Source organism: Cetorhinus maximus, unplaced genomic scaffold (genome assembly GCF_964194155.1).
Source record: "Cetorhinus maximus unplaced genomic scaffold, sCetMax3.hap1.1 HAP1_SCAFFOLD_140, whole genome shotgun sequence".
Taxonomy (NCBI): Eukaryota; Metazoa; Chordata; class Chondrichthyes; order Lamniformes; family Cetorhinidae; genus Cetorhinus; species Cetorhinus maximus.
This window is the reverse complement of record NW_027596136.1, coordinates 61,686-75,020: the sequence shown is the minus strand read 5'-3', so window position 1 is coordinate 75,020 and position 13,335 is coordinate 61,686. Positions and strand designations below refer to the sequence as shown.

At 46.8% G+C, this 13,335-nt stretch overlaps 1 protein-coding gene across 2 annotated transcripts in view; it reads right to left on the bottom strand.

Annotated features, from left to right (window-relative positions):
• pola2 (polymerase (DNA directed), alpha 2) overlaps positions 1 to 2,587 on the bottom strand; it is a 40,222-nt gene extending 37,635 nt beyond the window's left edge. Inside the window, exons 1-2 of one of the 2 annotated variants that reach the window (XM_078534935.1) lie at positions 2,346 to 2,587; positions 1,050 to 1,174 (exon numbers count right to left, since the gene is read on the bottom strand). In XM_078534935.1, the coding sequence (XP_078391061.1) occupies positions 1,050 to 1,174; positions 2,346 to 2,427 (207 nt within the window). In that variant the 5' untranslated portion in view covers positions 2,428 to 2,587. The remainder of the gene's footprint in view (positions 1 to 1,049; positions 1,175 to 2,345) is intronic. The other variant, XM_078534936.1, reaches the window with a different exon arrangement.
• Positions 2,588 to 13,335: the final 10,748 nt, after the last annotated feature.

Sequence of the window (13,335 nt, the reverse complement as noted above, 5' to 3'; positions counted from 1 at the left end):
TCCAATTAGTCCCATTCCCCCCAGCTCTCTCCCCATAGCCCTGCAAATTTCTCCTTTTTCAGTATTTATCCAATTCCCTTTACAGCATGACTATTGGATCTGCTTCCAAGACCCTTTCAGGCAGTACATTCTCCCCACTCTAGGGGTTAAGAAGTTTCTCCTGAATTCCCGGTCGGATTTGTTAGTGACTATCTTATATTGATGGCCCCTAGTTCTGGTCTCCCCACAAGCGGAAACATCTTCTCTACGTTGAACCGATCAAAACCACGTCGATCAGGTCACCCATCATCCTTCTCTTTTCTAGAGAAGATAGCCCCAGCCTGTTCAATATTTCCTGGTAGTTATAACCTCTCAGTTCCGGTAAATCTTTTTTTCACTTTCTCCAGTGCTTCTATATCCTTTTCGAAAAGTGGAGATCAGGATTGTTTCCAGTAAATCTTACATCATAGAGGTATACAGCACAGAAAAAGGCCCTTCGGCCCATCGAGTCTGCGCCAGTCAAACAAGTACCTAACTATTCTAATCCCATTTTCCAGCACTAGGCCCGTAGCCTTGTATGCCATGGCATCGCAAGTGCACATCCAAATATTTCTTAAATGTTATGAGGGTTTCTGCCTCTACCACCCTTTCAGGCAGTGAGTTCCAGATTCCCACCACCCTTGGTGAAAAAATTCTTCCTCACATCCCCTCTAAACGTCCTGCCCCTTACCTTAAATCTATGCCCCCTGGTTATTGATCCCTCCACCAAGGGGAAAAGTTCCCTCCTGTCTACCATAACTATGCCGCTCATAATTTTTTACACTTCAATCATGTCCCCCTTCAATCTCCTCTGCTCCAGGGAAAATAACCCCAGTCTATCCAATCTCTCCTCGTAACTAAAACCCTCCAGCCCAGGCTATCCTCCTCACTATTAACCACCCCACCAATTTTTGTGTCATCCGTATCATATTTATTTCACTTTCTCCAGTGCTTCTATATCCTTTTTGAAATATGGTGGTGATCAGGACTGTTCATAGCACTCCTAGTGTGAGACTTTCTTAATTCGTTACCTCATGTTCAAAAATCTCCACATTGTCTGCATTAAGAGCAATGCCACCTCGTGTCGCGCTGAATGCAAACCATTCGTTCACAATGCCTTCTTCCTTCAAGCGGTATGTGATACAGTGCTCCAACACTAACATAAAAAAGTAGAAACAGATAGTTTTTAAAAAACAGAAACAGCAGAATACGTTCTGCAAAGTCCCTCTAATCCGATCTCCCATACAACTGCCAGCATGCTGTGACCACAGTCACAATCCCACGAGCACAGGTATTCGACAATACAGGCCGCACCACTGCCCAGGGCGGGCCTCACTGCCCAACTCAAAAGGACACCAGGAACCAGGCTAAGGCTGTGGAGAGATACACAGTCGAAGGGTCAGTGCCGAGGGAGCGGCGCGCCGTTGGAGGGTCAGTGCCGAGGGAGCGGCGTGCCGTCGGAGGGTCAGTGCCGAGGGAGCGGCGCGCCGTCAGAGGGTCAGTGCCGAGGGAGCGGCGCGCCGTCGGAGGGTCAGTGCTGAGGGAGCGGCGCGCCGTCGGAGGGTCAGTGCTGAGGGAGCGCCGCACTGTCGGAGGGTCAGTGCTGAGGGAGCGCCGCACTGTCGGAGGGTCAGTACTGAGGGAGTGCCGCACTGTCGGAGGGTCAGTGCTGAGGGAGCGCCGCACTGTCGGAGGGTCAGTGCTGAGGGAGCGCTGTACTGTCGGAGGGTCAGTGCCGAGGGAGCGGCGCACTGTCGGAGGGTCAGTGCTGAGGGAGCGCCGCACTGTCAGAGGGTCAGTGCTGAGGGAGCGCCGCACTGTCGGAGGTGCTGTCTTTCAGGATGAGACATTAAACCGAGGCCCCGTCTGCCCTCTCGGGTGGGGGTAAAAGATCCCACAGCCACTATTGGAAGAAGAGCAGGGGGGAGTTCTCCCCGGTGTCCTGGGGCCGATATTTATCCCTCAACCAACATCACTAAAAACAGATGATCTGGGTCAGTATCTCATTGCTGTTTGTGGGATCTTGCTGTGCACAAATTGACTGCTTTCTCCCACTGTAGTGGCTGCTCTTCACTATCTCGTACTGAGGCGTTTGGTGGATGATGCAGGCGCCATATAAAATGTAATCTCTTCCTGTTTATTAAACATTAATCGATGTCTACGAGGAAATTAATGATTCAGATGGGGGGGGGGTGGGGGCAGCAATGGAAAATCCCCCCTCTCCAAACACACAGACTCCCTATACCGGGGATCAATGGCCGAGTTAGTGAGTCTAGTTAATAAGTTAATGGCTTAGTCAATGGGTTAACATCCCTCCCCCGACTCACGTTTCTCCAGGACACTGTCATCCTCAGCAACCAGGTCGAAAGTTTCCATTTCGGAAACGATATTCTCCACATTCACCCGCATCTTCTGACCCTGGTTCACTTCAGAGATAAAATTTATTAACTCGTTCAACAGATTTATCTTTAAAATCTGCCGCTGGGTTAAAATCCGGGGGGGGGCAAGAGAGGATCCGATTCTCCCGCGCGAACAACCTCCTATCCACCAGTCCTCCAATAGTCCGGCGTCCATCGCGCTCTTGGTCCTCCAACCAATCAGGGCCCACTGCGCTCCTGGTACTTTAGCCAATCATCGCCCATCATGCTTACTTTATGCAATCAGCGTGTTCCTACCCCTCCAGCCAATCACGCCTCGCCGTCCTCGTTCCTCTAGGCAATCACATACATCACAGTCCTCGGTATTCCAGCCAATCGGGATTGGTCCCGGAGCCCTAGTTTAGCGCGCCTAGCGGCTGGGAGGAGCAGCGACTCTTCACATTATCAATTGTTCTCAATGAACTCATTGCAGGCTCCAGGACATTGATGAGAACTTTGATTCCACTAGTGTCCAATAGAAGAAGGGTCCTACAGACTCGAAACGTTCACTCTGTTTCTCTCTCCACAGATGCTGTAAGACCTGCTGAGTTTTTCCAACATTTTCTGTTTTTATTCCAATAGTAACTCACTGACAATGAACCAATAAATAATAATGATGTAACTCAGATTCCCTTCATAACCTGATCAGCAATGATGTAATTGAACAAGTCTGAGGGGGTGAATGGCCTATTCCTGTTACTATATCTAATAATTCACTGAGAGTCTTTGTGAAACTGGGTGTAAGTTGTGACATCCCAATATTGTCCCTGTCATTGTTGTAATCATATAATTTACTGATGGCATCTTGACTGTCTCAGGATATAATGGTCTATACTCAAGGTAGATGCACTGCAGAAACTCACCAAGGCTCCTTTGACAGCACCTTCCAAATCCACGACCTCTACCGTCTAGAAGGACAAGGGCAGCAAGCATATGGGAACACCATTATCTGCAAGTTCCCCTCCAAGTCACTCACCATCCTGACTTGGAAATATATCACCGTTCCTTCACTGTCGCTGGCTCAAAATCCTGGAACCCTCTTCCTAACAGCACAGTGGGTGTACCTACACCACATGGACTGCAGCGGTTCAAAAAGGCAGCTCACCACCACCTCAAGGGCAATAAATGCTGGCTGAGCTAGCAACACCCTCATCCCATAAATGAATTTTAAAAATGTCACTTCTGTATTTAGAACATTGCCTGCTGTGCCTGATCTGTGAGCGCATTCTCTCTCACAGCTAGTATAGATGAATAGTATTGACCAGAGGTCACCTGATGTTTTTTTCTCCACCAGGTTCTCTTCACCATCTGCTCATTTCTTGTGTCCCTTGCTTTTTCCATGCCCTTCCTGACTGCTTGTCTCCAGGCATTCCGGTCAGCAGCAAGGATTTCCCATGCATCGACTCGGAACCCAGTCCACTTAAGGTCTCACTTGCAGACATCCTTGTACCGCAGCCTAACTCCATAACATATAACTATAACCTATTGATATTAACCCTGAAACTACAGACAGAATCCTTCTGCACGCATGTTTGGGGTGCAACTCCACAGCTGCCAACTCTCCCCATGGTCCAAATACTTACACTCTCACCGAGTCAGACGGTCATGGGTTTAAATGCCACTGTCATTGTGCCATCTTTCAGGTGTTAAACTGTCCTCTCAGGTGGGTGTGACAGTTGCCATGACTGCTAATCCTGTGTCCTGGGGCCTATGTTTATCCCTCAGAGAAACATCACCGGAAACCTGAATATCTGGTGATTATCACATTGCTGTTCCTGGGATCCTGCTGTGCACAAATTGGCTGCCGCTTTCCCACAGTGACTACACTTCAAAATGTACACCATTGACTGTGAAGAGACATCCTGAGGTAGTGAAAGGTGCTGGAGAAATGGCAGTTCCCGAGTTCTCAGTCACCCACAGTAGGAGCTCACCCACAGTAGGAGCTCACCCTAGCAGACACAGACTGGGGTCTGTGGCATCTGATGGGAATTCGGGAGCCCAGGGATATGAGTTAGGATGTGACTGGTAAATCTGTCACCAAGGGAGTCAGACTGAGAGCAGCGCCTCCAAGCTTGGAACAGTTGTACCCATCAACACCACCAAACATCATGGCAACTAAACACAGAATATTGTCCGCAAGGAGATGAGACACGGGAACTGGGAGACTTCTGGGCAATCTGGAGAACTGGGAGGTTGCAGTGTGTATAATGAGGTCCTCATGCTCTCACCATATGCTCCGATCCCTCCTCTCCAAAAACGTATCCCTCAGAGCTCAGTTCTATCTGATACCTTAACCGTATCTCTCTCTCAAATGATGCTGCCAGAGCTGCTGAGAATTCCCAGTGTTTTCTGTTTTTAAACCAAGCTGGATCCCAGCCATTTGTCCAGTCATGAAATGGGGCCCTGCAGCGATGGTGATCCACATACTGGGGGAGAGGGGAGTGGGCAGTAAGAGACTGTATTGTGAGAGATAGCTGGCAGGAGCTGAAAGCGGCAGTGTGTGAATGAAGAGAGACTGTAAATGGAGATGAAGCCACAGCCTGGAATGTGTGTTCCCATGGAGATCCCCAGGCGGATTTTCAGCGTCATGCTGGTGATTTCCTCTCTCTCGCTCACTCTCTCTCTCAGCTTCACAGCAATGTGAGAGAGACAGAGAGAGAGAGAAGATTCAGCTCCAGGTAAGAAGGGGGAAAAGGGAGGGGGAGAGAACAAAAAACAGAAACTCTGCAGGAGAAACAGTCTTGGTTTTACTGAGAAGGGGTTTGCAGGATCAGCTGAAACTTCAATCATCCAGTGTGTGTGTGTGTGTGTGTCTGCATGTGCAGGCCAATTCACAGGGCGAGCAGGCTGTCTCCAGGTAAGGACATTAGCCATTTCAGGAAAGCAAGCACTGCTCCCTCCAGCAATCGCAATCTGATTATCCCCTCCCCTTCTGCAAAGCCATGTGTCAAAGGCTGCCCTCAAAAACACAGGTGCTGGAATTGAAAGCTTTCCTTCGATGCGATTCCAGATCCCCATTCTGTACAAATCCCCCCTCTCTGAATGGTGGGGGGGCGGGGGGGGGGAGGAGAACTGATCTTCATGCATTACATTCAAGCCTGCATTTGTTAAGCTTCCAGGTTCACAGTTCACCCGCTTACAGAGCAGAAAGGAGGTGAAAACTCCCTACATTTTTCTACAACCTGATCATTCCTTATCATTTCATATATCCTGGGGTGTTTGTGATGGGCTGGGAGAGCAGTGAGTAACCTGATAACTGGCCAATGGATCTTATATCTAACTAGTCAAGTAAAAATAATCATTGAATTTGTCACTTGCTAGTTATTATATAGACTGCCCTCCGCATCAGAAAGCACCTTCAATTAAAAAGAACTTCATTTATCTCTCATCTTTGAGATAACAAAACGTCCCAGGTTCTTTCACAGGAGCATCAATCAGTCAGACTCTGACCCCGAGCCACATACGAAGATATTAGGGACAGGTGACCAAAATCTCAGTCAAAGAGGTCAGTTTTAATGAGCGTCTTAAAGGAGGGGAGAGAGAGGCGGGGAGGTTTAGTGAGGGAATTCCAGAGCTCAGGGCCCCAGGCAGCTGAAGGCACGGCCGCCAATGGTGGAGCGATGGGAATCGGGGGATGGTCAAGAGGCCGGAATTGGAGGAGTGCAGAGATCTCGGAGGGTTGTAGGGGCTGGAAGAGGTTACAGAGATAGGGAGGGTTGTAGGGGTTGGAGGAGGTTACAGAGATAGGGAGGGTTGTAGGGGCTGGAGGAGGTTAGAGAGATAGGGAGGGTTGTAGGGGCTGGAGGAGGTTACAGAGATAGGGAGGGTTGTAGGGGCTGGAGGAGGTTACAGAGATAGGGAGCGTTGTAGGGGCTGGAGGAGGTTACAGAGATAGGGAGGGTTGCAGGGGCTGGAGGAAGCTTCAGAGATAGGGAGGGTTGTAGGACTGGAAGAAGTTACAGAGATAGGGAGGGTTGTAGGACTGGAAGAAGTTACAGAGATCACAGAGTTGTTACAGTGTAAAGGAGGCCATTTGGCCCATCGTGTCTGCACAGGCGCTCTGAGCATTTTAACTTAGTACCAATCTCCTGCCTTTTCCCCATAACCCAGACATTGTTTCTATTTAGATAATCATCCAATGCCCTCTTGAATGCCTCAATTGGACCTACCTCCACCACACCTCCAGAGATAGAGAGGGTTATACAGAGATAGCGAGGGTTATACAGAGGCAGGGAGGGTTATACAGAGATAGAGAGGGTTATACAGAGGCAGGGAGGGTTATACAGAGATAGAGAGGGTTATACAGAGATAGAGAGGGTTATACAGAGATAGAGAGGGTTATACAGAGATAGAGAGGGTTATACAGAGACAGGGAGGGTGATACAGAGATAGGGAAGGTTGTAGGGGCTGAATGAGGTTACAGAGATAGGGGGTGTGGCTGGGATCCCTAGTTTCCCTGTGTGACTCACTGGGTCATTCCATAGTTAAGAGGCCACCACGTTGGTGTGAGGTGAGTGGGTACGGGGGTTTCATTTAGATTTAAACTGGTTGGACACAGAAGGTCTCCTTCCCTAAGGGACATTAGTGAATCAATTGGGTTTTAATCCCAATCTGACAGCTTCATGATCACTGTTACTGATCCCAGCATTTTAATTCTAGATTTTTAATACTGCATTCGAATTCTCAAACTGCCCACCATGTGGTCTGAACTCATGTTCCCTGGGTGATTAGTTCAGTAATATCACCACCACACTACTCTACCCAATTATGTTTAATATGAGAGTCATAGATTTTCCAAAGATATTATGTCTGACAGCACAGGAGGTCATTCTGCCCATCGTGCCTCTGCCAGCTCTTTGAAGAGTTATCCAAATGAATCCATTAAACCTCCAATTCTTCTCCCAAAGTCCTGTAATCTCTGCTTTTTGTATACATCAAATTATCTCTCTCTCCACCCACCCCCCACATCTCTTTCCTTATCTCTCTTTCCCTTTCCTTCTCTCTTCACCCTCTCTCTATTTTACACTCTTTCCATCTTCCCATTAGTCTCCCTTCTCGTTTTGCTTCTCTCTCTCTCTCTTTCAAGTAAGGAGGTCACCACTGAGGGTAACTGATATATCGATAGCAGAGGGACCGATGTGAGAGACTTGAAGCAGCAGGAGCACAGTGAGTATGTTGGGAACAAACTTCCGCCAAGGGACAGGGATCCACAATAAGTCAAGGACAGAAGGAACTCAGTTATTAACAACCTAGTCATTTCCATTCTGGTTACCACATACATACATAGAGTTCAGCACATCATCCCCTCCCCATCAACATCACAGGCAACCTGGAGCTGCAGACTGATCACCAAGAGTCATTCACATTAGTCCAGGAGAGTCTAACAATACCAGAACCATTCAGAATCATTCATCTTAGTTAGGGAGCGTCCAACAATACTAGCACCACCCATACAAACTAGGAACAGGAGTGGGCCACTCAGCCCCAGCTCCGCCATTCAACAAGATCATGGCTGATCTGACTGTATCCAAATTATCACTGTTTATAATGAGGTGATGTATGACTGCACTACATGTAATGGAGTGATATATGGCTGCACTGTATATAATGAGGTGATGTATAATTGCACTGTATATAATGGGGTGATATATGACTGCACTGTATATAACGGGGTGATGTATGATTGCACTGTATATAATGGGGTGATGTATGACTGCACTGTATATAATGGGGTGATGTATGGCTGCACTGTATATAATGGGATGATGTATGTCTGCACTGTATATAATGGGGTGATTTTTGACTGCATTGTATATAATGGGGTGATGTATGACTGCACTGTATGTAATGGGGTGATGTATGACTGCACTGTATATAATGGGGTGATGCATGACTGCACTGTATATAATGGGGTGATGTATGGCTGCACTGTATATAATGGGATGATGTATGTCTGCACTGTATATAATGGGGTGATTTTTGACTGCATTGTATATAATGGGGTGATGTATGACTGCACTGTATATAATGGGGTGATGTATGACTGCACTGTATATAAAGGGGTGATGTATGACTGCACTGTATATAATGGGGTGATGTATGACTGTACTGTATATAATGGGGTGATGTATGACTGCACTGTATATAATGGGGTTATGTATGACTGCACTGTATATAAAGGGGTGATGTATGACTGCACTGTATATAATTGGGTGATGTATGACTGCACTGTATATAAAGGGGTGATGTATGACTGCACTGTATATAAAGGGGTGATGTATGACTGCACTGTATATAAAGGGGTGATGTAAGACTACACTGTATATAATGGGGTGATATATGTCTGCACTGTCTTTTTTTTATTCATTCACGGGAAATGGGCTTCGCTGGCTGGCCCAGCATTTATTGCCCATCTCTAGTTGCCCTTGAGAAGGTGGTGGTGAGCTGCCTTCTTGAACCACTGCGGTCCATGTGGTGTAGGTACACTCACAGTGCTGTTCGGGAGGGAGTTCCAGGATTTTGACCCAGTGACAATGAAGGAACAGCGATATATTTCCAAGTCAAGATGGTGATTGACTTGGAGGGGAACTTCCAGGTGGTGGTGTTCCCATCTATCTGCTGTTCTTGTCCTTCTAGATGGTAGTGGTTGTGGGTTTGGAAGGCGCTGTCGAAGGAGCCTTGGTGAATTCCTGCAGTGCATCTTGAAGATGGTACACACTGCTGCTACTGATGGTGGTGGAGGGAGTGAATGTTTGTGGATGTAGTGCCAATCAAGCGGGGCTGCTTTGTCCTGGATGGTATCAAGCTTCTTCAGTGTTGTATTCATCCAGGGAAGTAGGGAGTATTCCATCATTGTGCATTGTAGATGGTGGACAGGCTTTGGGGAGTCAGGAGGTGAGTTATTCATCACACGATTCCTAGCCTCTGACCTGCTCTTGTAACCATAGTATTTATATGGCTAGTCCAGTTCAGTTTCTGGTTAATGGTAACCTGAAGTATGTTGATAGTGGGGGATTCAGTGATGGTAATACTATTGAACATCAAGGGGCGATGGTTAGATTCTCTCTTGTTGGAGATGGTCATTGTCTGACACTTGTGCAGCGTAAATGTTACTTGCCACTTGTCAGCCCAAGCCTGGATATTGTCCAGGTCTTGCTGCATTTAGACGTGGACTGCTTCAGTATCTGAGGAGTTGCGAATGGTGCTGAATATTGTGCAATCATCAGCGAACATCCCCACTTCTGACCTTATGATGGAAGGAAGGTCATTGATGAAGCAGCTGAGGATGGTTGGGCCTAGGACACTAACCTGAGGAACTCCTGCAGTGATGTCCTGGAGCTGAGATGACTGACCTCCAACAACCACAACCACACTTGTGCTAGATGTGACTCCAACCAGCGGAGAGCTTTCTCCCTGATTCCCATTGACTCCAGTTTTGCTAGGGCTCCTTGATGCCACACTCGGTCAAATGTTCCCTTGATGTCAAGGGCAGTCACTCTCACCTCACCTCGGGAGTTCAGCTCTTTTGTACATGTTTGAACCAAGGCTGTAACGAGGTCAGGAGCTGAGTGGCCCTGGCGGAACCCAAACTGGGCATCAGTGAGCAGGTTATTGCTAAGCAAGTGCTGCTTGATAGCACTGCTGATGACCCCATCCATTACTTCACTGATGATCGAGAGTAGACTGATTGGGTAATTGGCCGGGTTGGATTTGACCTCTTATTTCACCTCTCTCCTAACTATACTTCAGTTCTGTTGAAGGGTCATGTTGGACTCGAAACGTCAACTCTTTTCTTCTCCACCGATGCTGCCAGACCTGCTGAGTTTTTCCAGGTAATTCTGTTTTTGTTTTGGATTTGTCCTGCTTTTTGTGTACAGGACATACCTGGGCAATTTTCCACATAGCTGGGTAGATGCCAGTGTTGTAACTGTACTGGAACAGCTTGGCTAGGGGCGCTGCAAGTTCTGGAGCACAAGTCTTCAGTGCTAATGCCAGAATTATTGTCAGGGGCCAAAGCCTTATCACTATCCAGTGCCTTCAGCTGTTTCTTGATATCATGTGGAGTGAATGGAATTGGCTGAAGACTGGCATCTGTGAAGCTGGGGACCTCCGGAGGAGACCGAGATGGTTCATCCACTCAGCACTTCTGGCTGAAGATTGTAGCAAATGCTTCAGCCTTATCTTTTGCACTGATGTGCAGGGCTCCTCCGTCATTGAGGATGGGGATATTTGTGGAGCCTCCTCCTCCAGTGAGAGGTTTAATTGTCCACCACCATTCACGACTGGATGTGGCAGGGCTGCAGAGTTTAGAACTTGCTGCTTGGTGCACAATTAGTCCTGTGTTATAGCTTCACCAGGTTGACACCTCATTTTTAGGTACGCCTGGTGCTGCTCCTGATATGCCCTGCTGCACTCTTCGTTGAACCAGGGTTGATCCCCTGGCTTGATGGTAATGGTAGAGAGGGGGATATGCCAGGCCATGAGGTTACAGGTTATGTTTGAGTACAATTCTGCTGCTGCTGCCCCTCAGCAACTCATCGATGCCCAGACTTGAGCTGCTAGATCTGTTAGAAATCTATTTCATTTAGCACAGTAGTAGTGCCACACAACACGATGGAGGGTATCCTCAATGTGAAGTCTCCACAACGACTGGTGGTCACACCTACTGATACTGTCATGGAGAAATGCATCTGTTGTCAATTATGTTTTTCCCTCTTGTTGGTTCCCTCACCACCTGCCAGTCTAGCGGCCATGTCCTTTAGGATTCAACCAGTGGTGGTGCTCCCAAGCCTCTCTTGATGATGGACATTGAAGTCCCCCAACCAAACCACATTTTGCACCCTTGCCACCCTCAGTTTCCTCCAAGTGGTGCTCAACATGGAGGAGCACTGATTTATCAGCTTAGGGAGGGCGGTACGTGATAATCAGCAGGAGGTTTGACCTGATGCCTTGAGACTTCATGGTATTCGGAGCTGATGTTGAGGACTACCAGGGCAACTCCCTCCCAACTGTATATCACTGTGCCACCACCTCTGCTGGATATGGCCTGTCCCACCGGCAGGGCAGACCCAGGGATGGTGATGATGGTGTCTGGGACATCATTTGTAAGATATGATTCTGTGAGGATGACTATGTCAGGCTGTTGCCTGATTAAGCAGCTCTCCCAATTTTGGCACTAGCCCCCAGATGTTAGTAAGGAGGACTTTACAGGCTCGACAGGGCTGAGATTGCCGTTGCCATTTTCGATGCCTAGATTGATGCCGGTGGTCTGTCCGGTTTCATTCCTTTTTTGAGGCTTTGTAGCGGTTTGACACAAGTGAGTAACTTGCTCGGCCATTTCAGAGTCAACCGCATTGCTGTGGGTCTGAAGTCACATGTAGGCCAGACCAGATAAGGACAGCAGATTTCCTTCCCTAATGGGCATCAGTGAACCAGATGGGTTTTTACAGCAACGGTTTCATGGTTATCGTTAGGCTTCTAATTCCAGATTTTTTTAATTGGATTCAAATCTGCCGTAGCGGGATTCGAACCCAGGTTTCCAGGGCATCTAGGGTCACTAGATTACTAGTCCAGCGATAATACCACTATGCAATCGCCTCCCCATGATATATGACTGCACTCTATATAATGGAGTGAAATATGACGGTGCTGTATATAATGGCGTGATATATGGTTGCACTGTATATAATGGAGTGATATATGACTGCATTGTGTTTAATGGTGTGATATATGGTTGCACTGTATATAATGGGGTGATATGACTGCATTGTGTTTAATGGTGTGATATATGACTGTGCTGTACATAATGGAGTAATATATGACTGCTGTATATAATAGAGCAATGTATGACTGCACTGTATATAATGGAGTGATATATGACTGCTTTGTGTTTAATGGCGTGATATATGGTTGCACTGTATATAATGAGGTGATATATGACTGCGCTGTATGTAATGTAATGATACATGACTGCACTGTATATAATGGAGTGATATATGACTGCACTGTGTTTAATGGAGTGATATATGACTGTGCTGTACACAATGGAGTAATATATGACTGCTGTATATAATAGAGCAATGTATGACTGCACTGTATATAATGGAGTGATATATGACTGCTTTGTGTTTAATGGCGTGATATATGGTTGCACTGTATATAATGAGGTGATATATGACTGCGCTGTATATAATGTAATGATACATGACTGCACTGTATATAATGGAGTGATATATGACTGCACTGTGTTTAATGGAGTGATATATGACTGTGCTGTACATAATGGAGTAATATATGACTGCTGTATATAATAGAGCAATGTATGACTGCACTGTATATAATGGAGTGATATATGACTGCATTGTGTTTAATGGCGTGATATATGGTTGCACTGTATATAATGAGGTGATATATGACTGCGCTGTATGTAATGGGATGATATATGACTGCGCTGTATATAATGGAGTGATATATGACTGCACTGTATATAATGGAGTGATATATGACTGCACTGTATACAATGGAATGATATATGACTGCACTGTATATAATGGAGTGATATATGACTGCACTGTATATAATGGAATGATATATGACTGCTGTATGTAATGGGGTGAAAGCTCCGGATTTAGGTGAATCTGGGAGGAGCCTCGCTGACTGCCCTTTAGTCCGATCCTGTGGTCTTGCTCCAGTTACCAACTCCAGTTGGATCTATTCCTGGAGGTTTTGGACTTTGTCCTCCAACCACCCCGCCCGGTCAAACTGTCTTTCCTGCAGACTAGTCCCGTGTCTGATAGATAAAAACGTGGTATGATTTTTTATCTGTGTGTGCAGGAGATTAATCTATAATTAGTCTATAATTCTGGGGTAATCCCGGAGGCTTGGTGACTCCAGGTCTCAC